Below are 23,411 nucleotides of genomic sequence, written 5' to 3'. Positions count from 1 at the left end.
GAACCGTATCTGTTCATGGCCAGAATTGGAGAAGAAAGGGGGCATCGATACACATCGACTCTCTTTTTTCTACCCCCCCACATTTAATTATCATTACCCAATTCCACCACCAAACTGGGCTATGCCCCGAGAACAACCATGGAATTATGGAGACCCATGGCAAATCAAACAGAATAGGGGCAGGGAATGGGTATCTCACCCTTGGTATCCCAACAAAAACCACTTTGTAGGCAACGGGTGGCAAGGTATTCAGACAACCAACAGATTTGATTGCCTGGAGATGGTTGACTGACATTATGTCCCACCACCATCAAATCAGCCAGATAACAGGCAGTCAGGATCTGGTTTAAGTGTGCAATCTGTCCTTGCCAGTACACAGGCAGTCCCTACTGTGGCTTGCGCATCTCCCAGTGGACATGTGGTTTCACAGGAGGTCTCTGCACCGGAAGGCTCCTCCATACAACCCCTCCCTCCCAGTCACCACTCCACCAATACTCAGTCCCCTACTAGGAGGTCAGTAATTGGGCACCCCAGAATAATAGTCCAGGCAACTAAGTTAGGGCACTCTATTAACAACCCAACTGAGTTTGCCGATCTTACCCTCATCTCCTGGAATATTGCAGGAATTGCAGGGAAGTTAAACACTCCTTTTTGGCCCAGGTTTATAGGAGAAGGATTTGATTTAGTCTTCCTCCAGGAGACCTGGAGCCAAGAGCAAATAAACATAGAAGGCTATTCTTCTTATTGTCTCAATGCCACCAAATCCAGCTCAGGCAGGGCCAAGGGTGGCCTTTTGATACTCTTATCTAACAGATTGAGTAATTACAAAGTTAGAAGCAGTTCGACCGTGGGAGTTCATAGCCAAGTACTGAGGATAGAATGTGGTAAGGGCAACAATCTGGTCCTTGTTAATTTTTATAACAACCTCTTTGATGCCACCAGAGGGAATATTTTGTTCCCTTTGGAAAAAGAAATTGTAAAGGTCCTGGGCATTTCAAATAAGAGGGCGGACATCCTATGGGCTGGGGATTTCAACCTGCAGCCTTGCCACCTATCAAAAGGGAATCCATGTGGTTTTGGAATGGAGCTAGTTAACCTTAGAGTGGGTGTGGGCAAGAGTGAGGATTTTCCTCATTTTCCACAGTGCCACTATGGCTCCATTTTAAATAAACTGCTAATTAAACTAGATCTACATCTGCTATACTGTAACAAAAACAACCTGAATGCCATCTGCCCTACTTTTACTGGGAGGGAAGCTGGGACATTTATTGATCATATCCTGTTCTCCAGCAACGGAGACTACATAAACCTGCATGTCAGAGAAGAAAGCCTTAGTGACCATAATAGCATTTGTGTCACTCTTCCCGGAAGGGGTGCCAAACTAGACACTGGAGAAACCTGTACCACCGATATAGTTCCTAGCAGACCAAATGGCCCGAGGATCAAATGGACAGGGGCCAATTCTACGGCCAAACAAAGGGAGGTCATAGTTAGCTGTAAAACTGAGATTAGTTATTGCCTAAAGGATGTTATTAATCCTGATTTCTTGTTATTACAATTTACTAATATCAACACTATTATCGAGGGTATTTTTAGCAAGAAATCATCATCTAACAAAAATGTAAAATTGGGATGGTTTGATAATTCCTGCACAGCAGCCTTACGGGATTTGAAGAAAGCCTTAGGGTTTAAACCCCGAGATAGCAATAGAATTAAACAATCGAGGGCCAACTACAAATTGGCTATTTTTAATAGGAAAAAGGTCTTACAGAGAGAAGCCTGGGACAAGCTGAATGAAGCAGCTGAGACTAAAAACTGCAAACTCTATTGGGAAATAGTCAATAGCCCCTTTTTAATTACTGAGGGCATTCCAGAAATTACTTCTTATGTTGCATGTGATGAGTGGATTACCCACTTTACCAATATCTTTAATCCAGAAGGGATACCATTAACCCGACTTTCCTCTGAATCGTCCTCATGGACACCTATACCCTTGAGGATAACCCTGGAAGAGGGACATGAAGGACTCGCTAATAGCAAGGGGGGGAAGGCCTCGGGCCCCGATGGGGTCCCCATTGATTTATTAAAAGCTGAACCTAATCTGTGGGCCCCCATTCTGGTGAGGACTTTTAATTGTGCAGCCGAAGGTAATATTCCTCCATCTTGGGGCCAATCGGTTATCATCCCCTTATTTAAAAAAGGTAGCAAATCCGAGGCCTCCAATTATCGTCCCATTTCTTTGTTGGACGCCTCAGTAAAGGTTATGAGCAGAATTCTGCTCAAAAGACTAGAAACTTGGGCTGAAGACATGAATATTCTAACTAAAGTGCAATATGGTTTTAGGAAAGGCATGGGCACACTGGAGCAATGTGTAAATTTGGATCTTTTAATTAATAAATACACAGTAGCTAAAAAGGGCAACCTTTTTTTATGTTTTGCTGACCTGAGCAGCGCTTTTGATTTAGTTGATCACGTTATTCTTTGGCAGGTTTTATTGGAGTTAGGGACACCGAAAGAAATAGTTCACTTTTTTGGCAAGGCTCTACGAGAAACTTTCCTGTAAAGTTCGCTACGGTACCCTAGGCGAATGTACATCGTTTTTTAAAGTCTCAACGGGCATTCGCCAGGGATGCGTGTTAGCCCCTCTTTTATTTTCCCTTTTTATTGACCGCACTTTGGCCGCTATACCAGCAGATGCTCCGCTGATTGGAGGCAAACCTGTCACAATCTTACTATACGCGGATGACGCTGTTCTTTTATCTCGCACTCAGATAGGTTTACAGTGTCTCATTGACAGTTTTATGCTGTTTATACAACATAGGAGACTCTGCGTGAATAAGTCTAAGACCTATGTAATGTTATGTGGGCAGTCAGCTAACAAACTTAAGTCCAGTTTTTATTTAGATAGTGACAAAATGATACATGTCAAATCATTTTGCTACTTGGGAATCACCTATGCCAACGACGGGTCTTGGAAACCCGAGCTTGATAATATCAGGATGAAAATGTTGCGAACCACCAACAGCGTATTCCGATTTGCTTCCAAGCTCGGATCAAGAAGTATCCGAGATATGATTAACATATATAACATACGCTGTGTTCCCTCTGCATTGTATGGGGCGGGTGTGTGGGGTCACATTGATGGCACTTCCTTACAAAAAGATGAAAATAAGTTTTTAAAAAGAGTATTATGTGTCCCCCCTTCCGCTTCTGTTCAACTGATCCATGATGAGGTCGGGATCGAGTTTATTTCTGACTTAGCAGCCGTTCGTCCACTCTTATTGTGGCGCTCTATTTGGGCTAAGTCAGAGACTCGATTCACTCAAGAAATTATCCTTGACTGTATAGGATTGGACTTCTCATCACGCATCCTTCGGTTGAAATACATCCATTTCTGGTATAAAACTCTGTTTGAAATTGATGTTCTCCTTGACCCCGAACTGGCGGTTGAAATCCCCAAAAAAGAAATTAAACAAACTTTTTTAAACTATAAAAAGAAAGGGCGAGATGAGGTAAATGGCAAGTTGGCCACCGTGAAGTTCTATAAGGAACTAAACTTACCACCGGGGTTTCAAGCTTACCTTTCGAATGTTTCCCGTCCCTCACATCAATTTGTCCTAACCCGAGTTAGGCTGGGTATTGTACATCATCTTGTTGCGTTTCCAGTACAGAAACTAAAATCAGAAACTCCCTGCCCATGTGACAACATTTCACGTCAGAGTTGCTGTCATTTTCTACTTTTTTGCAAATGTTATCACTTTTTAAGAATAAGGTACCTAAAACCCATTTTTATTAAATATAACATACGGTTTTTTAAGAATGCCTTAGCGCTACTATCATCCCTTGAGAATGTGGATATCTGCTTCTTTGTTGCCACCTTTATTCTGAAATGTACAGCTGCCAGGAAATGTATTGTGCTGCCATAATTTATATACTCCTGTCTGTACCTATTTGTCTTTTTAACAGTACTTTGCAACTAAACACGTAACAGGCCTTTTGTTTTGGGTTTGTTTTAAAATGTACAGCTGCCAGGAAGAGCACTAATGCGATACTTACTTTTACTCCTGTCTGTACATGTATGCTTCCCTTGCCTTTTTAGCCTTTTAACATGTTTTATCATTACAATCACCAGAAAACGTGGACATTTGTCCCCCTGTTGGTATTTTATTTTGAAATGTACAGCTGCCAGGAAGTGTCTAGTGCTGCTATAATTTTACACACTCCTGTCTGTACTTACTTGTTCTTTTAACTATACTTTGCAATTTACAACGTTCCATGTTTTATGCTTTGTGTTTGCCCTAAAATGTACAGTTGCCAGGATAAGCACCGTGTGTGATAATTATTTTTATTCCTGTCTGTACATGTATGATCCCCTTACCTTCTAGTTCTTTATCATATCTTCAATTATGTATTGTTGCCCAGTGCATGTCTGTATATGCTCCCCTCTTTTATGAATTCCGGAGTTCACTTGAATAACTTTGTTTTTTAGAATAACTTTGAATGTAATGAATTGTTTTTAAGTTTATGCTTGTATGATTTGTATTCTCAAATCGAATAAAAGCTTATGAAAATGAAAATGAAATGACACGAGAGTCAAACGCAGCTCAGTACTTACTAGTGCACAGGGCAGTGTCAAGATATGATCACTCCATCTTCATTGCAAGACATCCGCTATGATAAAGTACTGCCCGAGTGTCTCTTAATGCAGAGTGTATCTCAAATTCCTTAGGGTGCCACACCTCATATGACGCTGCGCACTGGAATTATGCTGCAGTCTCAGATTTCACCACCACTTGTCCGCAGTTACAGCCACTTGGAGGGCCACTGTGTGGTGTGGTGCATCAAAGTGGTGACTTTATGACAAACTCCATTACCTTGCTACTCACCCTTGCAAACTGTTGCAAACAGCCAAAGTGCTGTCGCTCACAGTGAGAAACATTGTAATATGGCTTTTTCTATATATTTTTTTAACAGTGGCAGATATGAAGTTGGTCATCTCCTGCCAATCTTTCTGCAGGGTAACTGTGGGTAGATCCAGAATATGAATGGGGCAATGGCGAAAGGGAGCTAAGCTAAACCCCCTTTATAAGCTATTGCTGTCGGAAAGCAAAATCCGATGGGTGGTTTCCCTATTAAACCATAGACAGCATTTCATCTGCTGAGAACCTCTGGATTCTGGCTAAATAGATATCTGTGGGCCCTTTCAATATCATTATCAGTATCAACAACTGGCCATTCAGATGACGAATTTGAAAGGGAACACCTAGCACACCTCTGACTTTTTTGCACCCAAGCCTTTCTCTAATGCCCAGGGGTCTTTTCAATGCCAATGATCCAAGTCTTCCATTTTATAGTCATTGTCCCCTATTTTGTCTGTGATCGGTTATTCACAGCTGCGGTTTTTATGGAAACTCCTCACTGACAGCCACAAAAACCCTCTACTTCTCTATTTCTTCTTGGATGTATCATATATGGTGAACTTATTCAACTAGGGTGCCCTGCATCTGCGTGCTGCCATTTGACATCAGCTAAAATGTAGCTTTTTTTGCTTCCTATGGAGCAATAACAAATCATAAAGAGCCTCCACGGGTTAAGCTGTCACCCTCACCCTGTTGACAAATCCTGCTGGAGCCTAGTGACAGTCCCTGTGGCAAAGCCCCACGCTCGTTGAACCTCAGACTGACATTTCGATTCCTGCTCCTAGGACTAAATCCACTTGCTACCCCTTTTTCCACAAGTGGTCACTCTTTGGTCCGCATCTTTGTTACTAGACGTAATGTGTGACGTGAGAGGGTGTTTGTGACAATTCTCTTGTCTGACCACTTCTATTTGAACTGAATTAAGAGAGCAGGTATATGACACACTGCAAACTCCCAAGCACATTGAACATCTCAAAAACCAGCTCTGGCTGTTTGCAGTTACACAATAAAGACTTCACTGTATGCCTGCGTTTTATCTTACTTTTATATATCTTCACTGATAAAAAGATCATTTTCAACTCTGATGTTAATGGATAAACCATGGAAAGAGACAGCTTATTCATCGTTAGTCATGGGTGACCAGGGATAGCTGTGTTACTGACAAGCACCTGCCTGGAAAAGCACAGTAGTAGTCTTTGTTCAAAGATTCAGAACTTGAAGGTATCAGTGGCCATTTTGGATGGTTAGCCAAAGTCACACTTCTCCATGACAAATTTGGAGAAGAATGAGAATAGAAAAGGGTTAGTAGAGAGGAGACATTTATCTTTGGGAAAGTAGAAAAAGTACAGGAGGTGGCTGGATAAAAAGAAAGAAGATAGGAGCAGTGAAGAGAATAATCATGGGCAGTGTGTGAAGTGGGAGAAGTCATAAAACTTGAGATCCAAGCAGAAGGAAGCAAAGATAAGGGAAAGGGGATCCAAGTGGATCCGTAGAGTTTCTTAATGTCAGCAGTGACAGTGGCTTTAGCTGGCGCAACAAGGGGGAACAAAAGAGCTTCACAATATCATTTGCAGCAAGTGTAACACGAGGGAAGGTGTTGTGGGAGTGACGTCATATGAGAAGAAAGCAGAAGATGTTAGATAAATGCTAGGTAGGGTCCAAACAAGTATTAGGTAACTTGTCCGTCCCTGAAAGCTGATAGGTAGGACATGTACTTACCCAAGCCCTCTTGCTCGCAGACATCATTACGATTTTATCCTGGAAAATTATATGGACACGTGCTGCCACGTTTGCAGCCCCTGCACTGCAGATCTGGAAATCCACCACTACTCGGAACCAGACTGTGGATGCGTCATCGCAGAGTGAGGTCACCTCATAAGCCCCGTTGAGTGACCTCAGAATTGCTGACATGCCATCGAAGGAGCTGAACTGGACCCCTGGGTCCATGGTGCATGTCCCTTCGTTGGGGAAGCATCCTCGCACGCCTTGTCTGATCTTGCACAGCTCATTCGTTCCACAAGAGAACTGCTCACAGAGTACCCCTCCAAATGCTCTGCATGTGCATTTCTGGCTGCAGTCATTTGAGACAATTACTTTGTTCACCTGGAATAGACAACAGTACAATATCAGAACACACTCGTTTGGGCTCCATTGTCCCACTTCCTCATATTGAGATTAATGTAATGCACTGCACATCTATGTAAAATAACTCAGAGAGGCTTGTATTGGCCCCCCTCCAGAAATCGGCTTGCCTCTGGATCATCCCCTCTAAAGACAACCTACCCATTTCAGATCAGCCCCGTTGGCATTCCATTTCAATTGCCTTGATCACCATCAAGAAAACAGCTATAAAATCCCACAAAGTAGAAAGCACCTTGCCCAGTCAAAACTTCAACAAAACGCCACATGTTCTGCTGATTACTTTAGGATGCGATCTGCTTGCATTTTCACATGACTAGAAAATGTATTTGGAGCATTTTAACAAGACTGGTGGATTACCTGAGGGCTCTTCGTTTGATAAACGTGAACTCACACTTGTACTCGCATGTCAGCCTTTAAAAGCCTCAGGGAACTTAACAAGGTAAACATTTCATCATTCCATCAACATTACAACTTGTGGTGCAAACACAGCCATATTTACAAGAGTAGTTGCAGAGTGAGGTGTTAGCCTTCCTGGCTTAACGTCTCACGCCACCAGTTCAGAAATGCAGGGTTGCCAGGGCCAGACTGGAAACCGAAACCGAAACCGAAACCGGCCTTGGCAAACTGCTTGGCCGGGCACCCCTGGGGAGTGGGAGGTGCAGCCTAGCGGTTTTCTAGGGCCTGTTTCGGCCAATTTTGTTACAGGGGCTGATTTTTCCAACCCCCGGTAACAAAAACGGCACCCATGGGCTCGAAACCAATCCTCACCCTGGCGGCCCACGGGGAAACGCCAGGTGCCCGCTACGGCCAGTCCGGCCCTGAGGGCTGCACCCTATTTACAATAACAGGGTGCAGCCCTGTGTTTCTCCCTGATCTGGCGCTTTACTTAGCAGTCTGGCACCAATGCAGCCACCCTTGCACCATAGTGGAAGGATGCCTGCATGCAAGGGAACAGATTTTAGTTGCCGAAAGTCCCCCCTTCCTGCACATAAACAATCTTTAAACGCCGTTTTGTAACTTCGTTCGGTGCTGCTTAATGCAGCACACATAGAAGCTGCAAAACAGCATTTAAAAAAAAATTGTTTATGTGCAGGAAGGACCTTCCTGTACATAAACAATCATTGGCCTTTTGCTGTTTTCATGTGTGCTGCACCACACAGTACACATGAAAACAGCAAAAGCGATGAGAAATTTAACACTGAGTGTCTGAACAGAAGATATATTGGATCTTCAGCTGTGATGAAAACAAGGGTTCTCTGCCCATATACTGACACTGGGTTTCTGGAATGAAGAACACATAGAATCTTACAGTGCTGAAAGAAACAGGCCATTGTCAGCTCATACGGTGACACTGGGGCTCTGAACTAAAGATACACAGGACCTTACAGCACTGAGGGAAATAGGGAGTTGTCAGCTCATACGCTGACACTGAGGTTGCAAACAGAAGATACACAGGACCTTACATCGCTGAGGGACACAGGGGGTTGTCAGCTTATATGCTGGCTCCAAGAATCTGTAATGAAGGACATATAGAACCTTTCAGTGCTGATGGAAGGGGGGTTGTCAGCCCATGCACTTGTAAGGCTGGAAGCTGATGTTGCCTCGGAAGTACCACGGAAGTGATGCTCATTCCCAACTTCCCCTGACCGATTCAGCATATGCCAGAATAGATAACTGTAAACAAATTGTGATGCCTGCAAGGGGAAAACAGGGAAACAAAACAAGGTAAAGAGGGGAAACACAGGTTCTTTGTACACAGTTGGAGTGGGTGTCAATCCTGGGGAACCAATGCACCTCTGTCAACCGTCTCCTAGATACAATGACAAAGAACAGACATTAATGTAGTCCTTATTGGCATGTAGGAGCAAATAGTAAAGTAAGCATGGGCTGAAAATTCGTTCCGCTCGCGGAATTTGCGGATTTTCCGCGATTTCGCGATCCCCGAATAGTGATAAGTGCATGTACTTTTTGTTATGTGGGGGTTGGTGTGGAAATGAGAGGAGAACTGTTCTTTTGGCAGGAATGAAGTTACTAAGTGCACCCTGCAATGATACAAAGATATATTACCTCTCTAACAACCTATGAATGAACAATTTAGTTCTCTCGTGGCTTACCTGTGTATGGATGAGGGTAGAACTATAAGAAGCTAGGACTAGAATCAATACTCCTCTATTCCAGAATAATGAAAGGATAAACGACCTTTCAAATCCAAAACAAAAGAATACTATATACTCGACAAACGGTCCAAGGGGAAGCTAGATAACAAATCAGGAGGAATGCGGATCCCTTATTGTACTAGGGATTAGCATATCAAAACATACCAAAATAGAATAAGAACCTCGATTGAGATTCTGATAACGAATCATAAACCGCTACACCTGCAGAATGAGCAGGCGACTCAACAATAAACGACAATAGGTGCAGAGTACCTGAAATACAAATAGAAATGAGTCTTTACTGGGAAGCCGGACCGACGACAGCCGCAAACCCGACGGGACCCGCTTAAACGCCACCACCATGCCCGGGCGCAGTAACACTTGACCCCGGAACCGGAAAGGAATGCAAAGCGTTCACGGGATGGAAGGGAGGGATTAAAAGCTGATACAAGCCCTCATGCGCATGCACTGATCTTCGCGCATGAGCAGTGTACTTTGCCAACCAACTGAAGTTGCTGTTCTTGCCAACCACGACCCCGACTGCAAGCACGACAACACTAACACAAGGGTTTGGGAATAGAAGATATAAAGCACCTTACAGCGCTGAGGGAACCGGAGGTGGTCTTCATTCAAATAATGACATTTGGGTTCTGGAACAGAAGATATATAGGACCTTACAGAGCTGTGGGAAACAGGGGGTTGTCAGTCCGTATGCTAACACTGGGGTTCTGGAAAAGAAGATATATCGGATCTTACAGTGCTGATGGAAACAGGGGATTGTCAGTTCATATGCTGACACCGGGGTTCTGGAACAGAAGCTATATAGAACCACAGAGCGCATTGGGTAATGGAAGTTGTAAGTCCATATACGAACACCAGGATTTTGGGATAGAAGATATGTAGCACCTTACCATTGCTGAAGAAAACATGTGATTGTCAGTCCACATAGTGACACTGGGGAACTGAAGATATATAGGACCTTACAGAGATGAGGAAAACGGAGGGTTGACAGCCCAAATACTGACACTGGGATTCTGGAACAGAAGCTATAGAGGACTTTACAGTGCTGAGGGAAACAGGGTTTAGGCAGTCCATATGCTGGTACTGGGATTCTGGAACAGAAGCTATATTGGACCTTGAGAAAGAAAGGTTTGGTAGTGGTGTTTCCCTAGAAAGGGAATAACCGCACATCAGGCTATGCACAAGTAGATCACTGGTAATGTAAGGGCAGATTATTTCAGGAATGCTGTACAAACAGCAGGGGTGCTAGAGAAGACCAATATTACTGACTACCAAGGGGTGACCAAGGATAATCAAAAATTGATCCACCAGTACATGTAAAAAGATAAGCAAGGTCACAGCACAACCCAAAAACAAATTTTGAGGAGAGACAATATTCTCAGCAAGTAGTCAATTTGTATTACAGGCCACACCATGTGATAATGACATACACAGTTCTTGGTATGAATCAGAACAAGATGGCTGGACACAACTGTTTTCAGAAAAAGATTTTCTTTATTCTTTGTTCAAATTGAAACGATGAAATGCAGCCAACACGTGTTTCGTCTATAAAACATTGGTATTCAGACTTTTTCAAGGCTAAAGAGGCGGTAGTAGTGTTGAATTCTGAGTACAAAGGCTCAAATATAAAAATCAGCAACTTGGGTATGGAAAATATCAGGTCGCAGATCACAGCGGGGATCCAATCCATAGAACGTGACGCAGCTGTGATAGCGTACGGTAAGGTTATAAAATGTAGGGTCCCCTCCAACTTGAAGCCAAACTGCACAAGTTATCCACAGGTCATAGGTATATTAGTGAGATGAGCCTGTTTATCCAGTCAGTTTCAATCTTAAATTCAAAAACGGGTCCTCCACGCAAGATAACTTGTGCAGTTTGGTTTCAATACTTTGCCAGTCACGCCTTGTGCATCAGTACCCTTAAGAACTACTTGCAACGCACCTGGAGTGCGACTTTTCCATCGTGTTTTTTTGAGTCTTATGAGCAGACTGTTAGCTCTGATGTTGGAGGGGACCCTACATTGTCTAACCTTACCGTACGCTATCACGGCTGCGTCACGTACTCTGGATTGGATCCCCACTGTGATCTTCGACCTGATATTTTTCATACCCAAGTTGCTGATTGGGAACATTGGGAATAAAGAAAATATTTTTCTGAAAACAGTTGTGTCCAGCCATCTTGTTGTGATTCATACCACGAGCTGTGTATGTCATTATCACATGTTGTGTCCTGTAATACAAATTGTCTATATTGGACCTTACATAACTGAGAGAAACAGAAGGCCATTAGTCCTTATGCTGAAACAGGGTTTCTGGAACGAAAGACAAATAGAACTTGACAGTGCTGAGGGAAAGAGAAGGCCATCGCCCCCATGAGAACACCGGTTTTCTGGAATGGAAGTCATAGAGAATGTTACAGTGCTGAGGGAAGGGAGAGGCTGTCCACACATATGCAAAGCGGTACAAAAGGGGGTGGTGATGGACGGAGCATCTGAACCAATCAAACACTCACACCCAGTCAACAGATCTGGGTTGAATCCATCACCATTCTTTAGCCCACTCTGCCACTCCAGTTCAGACATGGCCAAATGCAAATCAGTCTGACCCTGTCCCTCGTGGGAACAGTCCAGCCCGAGCTGCCAAGCAATGCCTTCCCTGGACCGGAAACAAGCTTCCCCTTTTGTACCGCTTTGTTCCCCATAAGTTGGCAGGGTATGCTCAGACGTGAGTCCCTTGCTCACTTTGCTACTGGATCCACGCAAGCCTGGCTGAAGACGGCTGTAATGCCAGAAACCGATCCTAGGAAGCTTGTTTCCGGTCCAGGGAAGGCATGGCTTGGCAGTTCGGGCTGGACTGTTCCCATTAGGCACAGAGTCAGACTGATTCTCATATGGCCATGTCTGAACTGGGGTGGCAGAGTGGGCTAAAGAACGGTGATGGATTAAACCCAGATCGGTTGACTGGGTGTGAGTGTTTGATTGGTTCAGATGCTCCGTCCATCCCCTCCCTCTTTTGAACCACACATATGCAGGCACTGATAGGGCCAAGGGTGCTGAGAGACAAAGGAGGCCATTGGCTCTGAAGCGAACACAAAGTTGATAGAAAGGAAAACATTTAGGACTTTACAGTGCTAAGGCAAAGTGGAGGCAGTAGGCCCTTATGCAGATATTGGGTTTCTGGAATGGAAAACCTTCGTAATCTTGCTGGTTTGAGGAAAAGGGAGGCTTTCCAACCTTATGCAGACACTGGAGTTCAGGAACAGAAAACATTTAGAATCTTACATACCTAAAGGAAAGGATGACTCGCCCGCCCTTGTATAGACACCAGGGTTCTGAGTCAGAATCTATATAAGACAACTACAGTGCTGAGGGAAAGGAGAGGCTGGTGGCCTTTATGCAGACACTAAGGTTCTTGTTCCGAAGACTTATAGAACCTTATAATTTTGATAGAAAAGGGAGGACGATAATCTACATGCTGACACTAGGGGGCAGATGTATCAGAATTGCATTTTGCGAGTCCTTAAATTTTACTGATTCGCCATTAAGGACTCTCAAAATGCAATGTATGTAGGTTTCGCAATTAAAATAGCGATTCATATGCATTTTTTATTTGGGACTCACAAATTGGGAATCACTAATAAGGAATGGCTTCCCATTCATTTCTATGGGCCAAGAGGCCAAAGAAATGAATGCGAATTGCATGCGTAATTTGAGAGTACTCAACAGACACTCGCAAATTATGCATTCATTTTTCAAGGGTGCCAAAAGGACACCCTGTTGCACCACTGAAATATGCATGTGTGCACATGTGGCGCACATACATGCCCTGAGGACATGTACATGTGCCACATTGCACTTAGAAAACGTGTATTTTTCTAGGAAATTGCAAATTACCACCAACTTGAAGTTGGTAATTTGTGTTTTACTTAAGATCCCAAATTGTGGGTGCTTTAAAAAATTCATTTAAGGAATCACAATTTGCGATTCCTTAAATACATTCTAAAAATAGGGAATTGGAAATTTGGCGATTCCGTATTTTGCGATGGCCTGATACATCCCAAAAGGCTTTTCCCATTTGCAAATAGGCCGATTCTGCGAATCGCCTGTTTGCGAATGGGAAAAGCCTTGCTACATTTGGGCCTAGGTTTCTGGGGGTAGAAGGCATGGAACCTTACAGTTTGGAAAGAAAGGTGAGGGTGCCAGGCAATATGCAGGCACTTAGGGTCTGCAAGCAAGGCAGAGAGAACCCTGCTGTGCTGAGCATAAGCGTATGCTGGCAGCCCTATTGCAAAAACTGGGGTTCTGCATTGAAAGACATATAGAAACTCACAGTGCTACAGCACAGAGAAGGGCATCAGTTCATAGGAGGGTATATTGGACCTCAGAGCAATGATGGCAAGAGGACATCAGGGTTCAGTAGTGGAAGATGAATAGATACATACATCTTTAATTCGGCACGATAGTTTATGTTTAAAGATTCACTTTTTGAATGCCGGAGGTGCTGAATATAAGGGCCATGTAGTCTTGATTCCACCACACGCCTCTTTTATCCACCATTAGACACTCCCTGTCCCTTTATATCAGTGATCCAAGTTCTTTTTTTATCCCCTATTTCTTTCTTTATTTGTTACTGTTTTTCTGTCTTTCTTTCCCTCCTGCATCCCTTTTTGTGTTTTTTTCCTCTCTTTCTCAGCCAATGTCTGATAAATAAAAATAAATGCATGTTCCCTAAAATTAGAGCCCGTTGTTTCCAATTGCAACCACTTTTTCAAAGGTTCAGATCAAGTGTTGAGGGTTTTAGTCACCCAGTGTTACTTTACAAAAAAGATAAGCACGATCCCAGCACACTGGCACTGTCACAGAGAAGCATAGACAGTATTTGCTGCAATGGCCTCAGGCTTAAAACCTTCTCCTACAACCTCATGAGTGAAGGTGTTCTCCTAGGACAAGGAGCAGCGCAACATAGTTAGGAAATGTCTAACGCAAATGTATGCATGTAGGAAAGTGGATTATTAGTAGTTTGGATATTCAGCTTCAGCTAGTTCTAAGATCATAATCACTGACAGGTCCAGTCAAGTGTCAATAAATGTATCCTTGCTCAACCCTTGTTATCTTGGCAAACAAGCAGTCTGGATTAAGTAGGAATATAGGTATGTGTAAAGCATTTAGGAGCACCAAAACTATAAATAAATAAAGGATACAAAACAATAAAAATCCAATACCAATTAACATATAGAGAACATTTTTATCTTTAAAATGATACCCAAATGTCGAAAATCCAACGCAGGGACATGGAGATATGTCTTTTTAAAGATTAAATCAAAAACTGGGCATTTTAGTTTCAAAAACTTTAAAGCCCCACTGGCAGCAATCCGTTCATGCTGAAGTGGAACAAAGTAAGCGTTTTAGGCCCATCACGATGGAGCCTGGGTCCGATAGGCTAAGTTCCAGGTCTCGGTCTAAAGTTCACCTTCAGGCTAAGTGCCTAATGTAGATCTTGGATGATGGGTTACTCCGTCCCAACGTTGACGGATATCCCATCCACCAAAATGTAAATCCTATAGGATATAATTGGATTTATATTTCAGCGGACGGGCCCTCCATCACTGTTGTGCCAAGGATCTAAATCAGAGCTTTAGCCTTTTTCTTGGAGTTTTCTTCTCATCAATGGGCTCTTTGGCGGGTCATCAGGCTTCTTGGATGCAAAAATCAATTTGGTTCGGTGGCCTGCTGCTGCACGATGCATTGGTGAGCCTCTTGAATTCTTTGCACTTCATGTCGAAGGCAATGAGCTCCAGAGCTTTCAGCAGGTCGAACAGTGTGGTCAGGCTAATTCGTGAATCGATGCCCGTGGATTGACTCTCGACGTTGAGCCTGTCTCCTCCTGGAGATTTTCTGCAAAACCTTGCACAAAGTTTCTTTCTTTGAGAATATCGTAGTTTCTTGGTGTGGAAAATAAGTGTCCAGTAGCTCAGTTCAAGAATTTTGAAACTCTGGAATACCTGTTGGGCCCAGGGCTCAATTTCGCACAATGCACAGGCCAGGACAAATCCAGTTGCAATTGGTCTGCTCGGGTGATCTTCTCTTTGTGCTTGCAGTTGACTTCTTCCAGCTGTGTTGTCCATGTTGCTGATCAAGGAGTCCACACCTTTTCCTTTGGCTCAGGCACAGTCCATTCTTTTTGGAGCCTTAAGAGAGCAGCAATCCCACTCCTTTTGAGCGCAAGCCTCCTGTGACTAAGAGTCCAGCAAGGCAGTCCTTTTTCTTCTTTTGTTCCAGGCGGAGTTCTGAAGAGCTTGGGCAGCTCTCCCATATTTATCCTCAAATTTGGGCTGCCAAAAGGGGGGTACCCTAACCAATAGGTTTAAAGTTACCTACCTCGGCTATAAACACTTCCTAAAAACTGTGGCATATTTTTTGACCCAGAATGCACTGTTGTCACAAAAATCAAAATGTAGAAATGTGTGTTATGTAATCCAACTCAAAGGTGTGGCTAACAACTCCTAGGTTCTCCTGACTTTGAAGGCCAGCTTATCTCCTGTCTCCTTCCCCTCCCTGGCTTCTTCAGGAAGCAAACCACCTTCTAAATATGGCTGTATTGTTTCAGTCTCAGACCTCTTCACACCTACTGGAGGGGTAGCTTGGCTCAGTCTGTCGAAGGCTGACCAATCAGAAGAGGCTGCTAAAGGGAGGCTTTCAGTAACCTCAGAATAGTACATTTGAATTCTGTTTGTAATTGTTATAATAAATCCAACCTTGGAAAGGAATTGGACTTTTTATACCAATTATTTTGAAACTTTGAATGGTATTGCCAGATGGTACCCAAGCAAAGATAAACATTATTAAATGTAATAAGCCTTCTAATGCTAGTCTATAGAACTAGCACCACCACAATATGGAAAAACAACATTGAATGTTGTCCGTACCAGGACATTTAAAATATATTTTATAGTGTCCCTGCTTTTCATAACAATGCACCCTATCCTTGGTACACCTATGGCAGACCATGGGAGTGACATATATGGTATAAAGTAGTTTTGTAGGTACTTTTATTCCAAAATCAGATTTGGGCATATTTGTATTTCACAACCAGCCTGCAAGGCAAACCTGGTTCTAAAATGACACCTGGCACCACAGCAGTTCACACCTAAGTGCATTAAATACATTGAGGTGTCTAAATTTAAATGCTCTATTATATATCATGGACTTACAGATAGGTTGTCTTGGCCAATTAGAATTATACCACTTACCATATACCTTTAGGGGACAAGGCACTGGCCCTGGGTCTGGTTAGCCGAGCCCAGGGCACTTTCAGAGTCAGTAATCTCCAGCATTAGTTACAAAAAATTGGGGTTGACCAGGGCAACAAGGGCAACTTTCCTACTTGCCCCTCAAGCTCAAAGGTGCTGAACAACTAGCCTACACCCTGGTAATCCTCTTCATCTAAGAGGAAAAACCTGAAAAGTCCATCTGCATTGGCATGGAGGGTCCGAGGTCTGTGATCCACTGTGAAGTCCATAGTCTGTAGGGAAATGGACCACCTTTACACTTTTGGGGTTTCCCACCCTCGTCTGTCTGAATTAGCCATCCGAGCGGCCTGAGGTCAGTTTGAACATGAGAGCACCAAATAGATATGGCCTCAGCTTCTTCAGGGACCAGACCACAGCAAAGGCTTCCCTCCCAAAGGTACTTCATCTTTGCTCTCTGCTGCCTGCCAACGAAGGCAATTGGTTGATCTTGACCCTCTTCATTTACATGTGCCAGTATTACCCAAATCCCTTGCTCTGAAGCATCTCTCTGAACAATAAACTCTGCATTGTAGTCAGGGAGCAATAGGACTTGAGCTGAATACATAGCCTCCTTCAGAGTTTCAATGGCTTCTGACACTCTTGAGTCAAAATTACCTTTTTGGGTTGCTTCTTTTAGGTAAGTAGTATCAGGAGAGACACAAATAGTCCCATAGTTCCTCATAAACCTCCTGTAGTAACCAGTCAGGCCAAGAAAGGCCTTGAACTGTGTCTGGGTGTTAGGACCATTCTAATCCAGGATGGTGTAGATCTTGGGCTGGAGAGGTTAATGTTAATGTTAATGTTAAGGGAAATTTATTGTGCGCACTGTCACCATGAATTTCCTGGTGCTGATAGGACACTGAGGCTGAGCGAGAGGAGTTTAGTGGGAATGTGAGAAGAGCAGAGTTTTTAAAGATTTCCTAAATGATAGGAGGGAACAAGAGGTCTTAAGTGAGAGTGGAAGAAAATTTCATAGCTTGGGAGCCAATTGAGAGAAGCTGCGGCCGCCAGATTTAGTGAGTTTGAAACGGGGGATGACTAGAAGCTGAAGGTGGGTGGACCTCAGGGTGCGGGGAGGACAGTAGGGGGTGATCAGGGACTTCAGGAAAACAGGGGAGGGACTAGTTAAGGCTTTAAAGACCAGGCAGCAGACCTTGAAGGCTATTCTTTCGCTGACTGGTAGCCAATGTAGTTGATGTAATAAAGGTTTGGCCGACTGCCATCTAGGGATTTTTAATGCCAGTCTGGCAGCCTGGTTTTGGATGATCTGTAGCCTAGACAGCAGGGATTTGGGAAGGCCATGGTACAAGGAGTTGGAGAAGTCCAGACGGGACATAACCAGTGCTATTCGAACTTGTAGCAGGGTTTAGGGAGTCAAGAGGTGGGCAACTTTCCGTATCCTGTAGCTGGAACATACAGGAAGATGTTACAGCACTCACCTGGGCCTTGAGAGTGAGCTCAGAGTCAATAATTACCCCGAGGCTCTTTACACAGCCAGCAGGAGAAGGAGGTGAACCAAGCTCAGTTGGCCAGTACTGGGGGCCCCAGTAGGGGGCACTTCTCCCAGGGAGGAGGAGCTCAGTTTTCTCAGGATTGAGCTTTAATTGATTTTGGTTCATCCAGTGCTGGTGTATATCATGACCGCCTGAAAGTTAGTAACGGCGTCAGGGGAAGTGAGGGGGAAAATAATTTGTAAATCGTCCGCGTAGTTGAACACGGTAACATCCCACCTACCTAGGGAGTGAAGAAGAGGCTGAAGATACAAATTAAAAAGAAGGGGGGACAAAGAAGATCCCTGAGGGACCCCGCAGGATGAATAAGCACTGGTGGTGCTAAAGGGACCCAAGCTAACTGCTTGAGATCTATCCTCTAGAAAAGATTTGACCCAGGACAAGGAAGGCCCACAGACTCCGGCCGACTGGAGTAAGATATTATGATCCACTGTGTCGAATGCCGCCGATAGATCCAGTAGGACTAATGCCTGGGGGAGTCCTCTGTCGGCATTGCTTCTGAGGTTGTTCAACACGGCAAGAATCACAGCCTCGGTAGAATGGGCTGGTCTAAAGCTGGCCTGGTTTATTTCCAGGAAGTTGGAGTCCTCAATGAATTGCGAGAGGCAAGTAGTGACGTGTGCCTCCAAGATTTTAGACAGGAAAGGCAAGAGGGAGATGGGCCTGTAGTTGGCGAGGACCGCTGGATCTGCACCGTTTTTTTTTTAGCAGAGGCACCAGTATGGCCTCCTTAAACGACCTGGGGACTGTGCCAGAAATGAGGGAGGTATTAAGTAAGGATAGAATACAGTGCGGAAGAGTGTGGCAGATGTCGCGAAGCACTGAAGGAGGGCAACAGTCCTTGGGGGAGCCAGATTTCATTTGGGTAGCCAACTTGGCAAGGGAGTCAGGATTAAGTATGGGGAAGCGGGTCAGAGTGGAAATGTTAGTAGGGGGGCTACAGCTGTAGCTGAAGAAGGGGAATGGGGGATGGAATTTTTAATTGCCAAGATCTTATCGATAAAGAAGGAGTTTAAGGCATTGCATGACTCTGTGGAGGGGGAAGGTTCGGGAGTGTCCTGGCGTCCGATGTTAATTCGCGGAGGACCTTAAATATCTCTTTAGCTTTGTTAGGATCTGTTAATATTCTCTCGGAGACGAAAGCAGACTTAGTTGTAGTAATAGCTTTTTTTTTAATCTTTACGTGCGGACACGTACGCCTCCCTGTCGGTGCTGAGATAATTACGCCTCCACCTGCGCTCCAGTTGACGCAGCTCGAGGTGTTGTTGTTTCAGGGCTGAGTTGAACCATTTATGGCATTTACTATGTCGTGAGTGAGGGAAACGGGACAGGGGGGCAAATTGGTCGCTAGCCGTCGTGAGCCAGTGAGTAATATTTGCGTTGTACATTGCCTCCATCTACAAGGTGGCCTGAGTACACTACTGAACCTTTCTATGTCTGCTTGCCTTGATAGTCTGACCTGCCTGCTACAGGGCCTGAAGCACTTCCCTCAGATGGACCAGGTGGTGTTCTTAGGTGGAACTGACAATAGGTATATCATACAGATAAGCTGAACTGAACTTTTCTGACCCCAAAGGGCATCACCTTTAACTAAAAGTTGCCCTCTCTGGTGGAAAATGCTGACCTCTCCTGTGCACATGGGCTTAGAGCAATCTGCCAGTAACCTGAGGTAAACTCAAATGTATGCAGGTACTTTGTAGCCCCCTACCTTTCAATGAATTAATCAGCTCTCGGTTAAGGGAGGAGTGCTGGTCTTGGTGACTCCGGTCACCTCTGTAGTCCAAACAAAGCCTCAATTATTTCTTTCCCCCTTGAGGATTAGGCTTTGGCACCAATTCCACCAAACTGGCTAATGGAATGTCAGAGAGCTCAATTACCTGTAACTCTAGTATATTGGCTACTTCAGCCTTCGTGCTGCTTTTGACCTGGTTAGACAACCTATACTGTCTGCATAGGTAGCCTGGAGAAATATACCAGGTAGGATCTGCTCTAAGGAAACCAGTTTGTCCAATACCATTGCCACACTGGCTCCTGTATCCCTCAGAGCCTCAAGCTCAGTCCGGTTGATCTTACACCTTTGCATGTACTTTTCCATGCTTGGAGGTAAGGGTTCCATGGTTGCAGCTTCAACCCCCCATGTATGCTAAGGTCACCTTTGAATACACTTTCCCCATCTCTGGGCATACCTCCACCCCACGCCTACACTAGCAATCACCTTGGACTGACCACCAGTGGGGGGCTGCTGTGGCAAAACTGTATTTCCCCTTTTGTGTCCTTACTGCAAACAATCATAACACAACTTCACCCTTGTAGGGTCACAATTTCTTCCCTAATACCCTAAGTGGATTGGTTCAGGGAATTTCTACCTTGGGCTGTTTTTTTGGTGACCTTTTGAAGATTCCTTTTCTTTTTTATCTTTCATTACTGGGGGATTGCCCTTGAGAGGGTACATACCCTCCTTTCTTCCGATCACATTCCTGGTTGTTCTTGGTCACCCTGCTGTGAACCTACTTATCTCAGTTCCATGGGACTAAACAGTTAAGAGTCAACTCAATACTGGTCCATCTTCTCTGAAAGGCAGTTAGCCAATATGTGTCCCTTTATGAGCAAACTGGACAGCCCTCATAGTTATCTACCTTATTTCCAGCCCTCCAGTGCCTTGACAGATAGATCTAAAAAGTCAATCCAGAACGCCTCAGCACGACTGATCCTAGATGTCCCCCAACGCAGCCACATCACACCCCACCTGGGAGGCCTGCACTGGCTCCCCGTCAACAAGAGGATCACCTTCAAAGTCCTCATCCACGCACCCAAAGCCCTACACATCGCTGGACCAGCTTACCTCAACAACCGACTCAGCTTCTACAACCCACCCGCAGCCTCCGCTCTGCCAACTTCACCCTCGCCATAGTTCCACGCATCTGAAAATCCACAGCCGGCGGCAGATCCTTCTCCTACCTCGCCGCCAAGACCTGGAACACTCTCCACACCGACATACGGCACACCCAGGACCTACTGGCTTTCAGAAGACTCAAGACCTGGCTCTTCGATCAGTAGCGCCCCCCTCCCCTCTGCACCTTGAGACCCTCACGGGTATGTAGAGCACTTCACAAATGTAATGATTGATTGGGTACTGACTTTCTGTGTGTCCCTAAACTTCATTTTTTACTGCTCAGGGGTGAGACCAGATCTTCTGATCAAGCTCTGCTTCATATGGGGATATGATTCAGCTTCTTCTCGCTCTTGGGACAAGAGCCATTCTCTCACTGCCCCTGGAATCAGTTTCCACAGGGGAGAACTTCAGTACTGAGAGCTCACCCGCCTCATCTTAAGGGCAGTCCAAAAATCTGTAAGCCATTTGTCTATGTCGTTACCCTAATTAGAGACAATCCTTATGGTAGTCTTGGGTCAAACCCACTACCCCTGGAGACTACTGTTTCCTGCCACAATCTTCTTCTCAACAACCCCTTGTAATTTTCTGCTTCTCACGTGCCATTTGTTCTTGGGTAGGAACACCTTTTCTGCGTCTATGGCTATATAAGCCAGCTGTGCCGCAAGGTCTCTTTCTCTGAGGGACAAATCTGGCTCACCTCCAGAGAATTCTATTCCCCCACTAGCTCTCAACATGGCGCTGATTAAGCGTGAGCGGAAAATCCGTTCCGATCGCGGATTTCGCAGATTTTCGGTAAATCCGCAATCCGCGAACTCCCACGAATTTACAGAAAATCCGCGAATCCGCGAGCGGCGGATTTGGGGGGCAAAAGTTCAAGCCTTCAAGCTTGAAGTTGTAACTATTTTAGGGTGCCCTCCTAAAATAGTTACTAAGATAGCTTCAGTTAGCTTCAACAGGAAGCACTAATAAATAAAATAAAGCAGGTGCTCGAGCACCTGCTTTATTTTATCTATTAGTGCTTCCTGATGAAGCTAATTTAGTAACTATTTTTGGATGGCGCTGGCAGCTTGCCGGCGCCATCCTAAAATAGTTACAGGATGATGGATGGGATGGACAGCTCACTCAAGGGACCCCTGCGCCCTTCGGGGCAATTGCATAGTAACACACACATGGTCACTGGAACTAGTTGAAGCTCAATTTCAGTGACTCATTCATCAGCCCAAAAACAATCGTGAGCGTCGTCGAGGCTGGGCCTTCTTCCCAAATCTACCGTCGAAAATCAGCTGTGATGCTGGATAGAGACCTTTGCATCCCCCCATTTAAAAAAAGTCAGCAAAATCCGCGAATCCGCAAGTTTGCAGATTTTGCGGATCCGCGAATCCGCAAATCCGCAAATTCGCGAATCGTGGATCCCCGAAATCCGCCCATGCTTAGCGCTGATCACTTTGAGTGCAAAAAGGTGTTCTGCTTCCTCATCACTAAAGTCTATAGAGTCTTCCTCCCCCTGTCTTTCTAACTCTGGAGCTTCATCTATGTTAGAGTGTTGATCCTTTAGCTGGGCTTCTTTCCAGGCCATTAGAGCCTTTATCAGCACTGTATTCCTGACATTAGAGGCCAATGGAAATCCAGTAGAGTAGCCCTACACAGGTCACTAAGCTCTGCTACTTGGAGAGTCAGTAGGCTAGCTAGATCAGCCTCCATGATATCCCTTGGAGTAAAAAACAAAAATTTTGCAAAAATGTCGGTTAGAGTCATTTAGAATTTTTATAGAAAATGAGTCCTTTATTAGTCTAATTTGAGGGTTTTAGGATGTGGCCGATGGGGTGCAGGCGGGGGCAGGAGACATGACCTTCTTTGAGGTGGGTCCTGCTTTACAGGAATTGAGGGTGTGGTCATGGAGTGCACCATGTTGACCCCCCATTTCTCCCAAGACCCCATCCTCCTGAGTACAGGGGATGCCTTGGACTCCATGCTTAAAACAACTGCCTCATCTGGGCCACAGTGTGGCCTGGGGCTGGCTGACACGCCGCAGTCCAGCTACATGTGCCAAAGGAGGTGAGACTTCTGCACTGACCTAGTTACCTCCGACAAGACAGGAGTGAGAGGTGCTGGCAAGGAGGTGGCAGGCCCCCGGGGTGATCATGGCACAAACGGCTTGAGAGTCAGGCCTCGGAGGGTGCCGCTAGTGTCTTATTGTGAGGTGAACTTTTTCCCTTAGTCCCCCCTCCTGAGCACAGGGGCTGCTGTGGACTCCTCCTGTAGTGAGGTTATGGGATTAACTGCAGATATTGTTAAGTTAGCATTAGTTCGTATATGCTTGGCAGCCATTTTGCCAATTTTGCAAGCTTTGCCACATGACTTTATTCTCGTGAATAGTCTGCTGGTGCCTTTTCACATGAGAACTGTCTGCCTTTCACACATTCAGTGGTACACTGCGCTCCTCGTCTGCACAGCGTGTTCAAGGTCGAAAAACAATGTATGC

At 44.8% G+C, this 23,411-nt stretch overlaps 1 protein-coding gene across 1 annotated transcript in view; it reads right to left on the bottom strand.

Annotated features, from left to right (window-relative positions):
- Positions 1-23,411, bottom strand: part of LOC147701265 (IgGFc-binding protein-like) — a 441,798-nt gene that overhangs the window by 55,672 nt on the left and 362,715 nt on the right. Inside the window, 1 exon segment of the mRNA XM_086929330.1 lies at positions 6,639-7,022. Within this exon segment, the coding sequence (XP_086785456.1) occupies positions 6,639-7,022 (384 nt within the window).

This window comes from Lissotriton vulgaris, chromosome 7, assembly GCF_964263255.1.
Source record: "Lissotriton vulgaris chromosome 7, aLisVul1.2, whole genome shotgun sequence".
Taxonomy (NCBI): domain Eukaryota; kingdom Metazoa; phylum Chordata; class Amphibia; order Caudata; family Salamandridae; genus Lissotriton; species Lissotriton vulgaris.
This window is presented reverse-complemented; position numbering and strand designations above follow the sequence as displayed.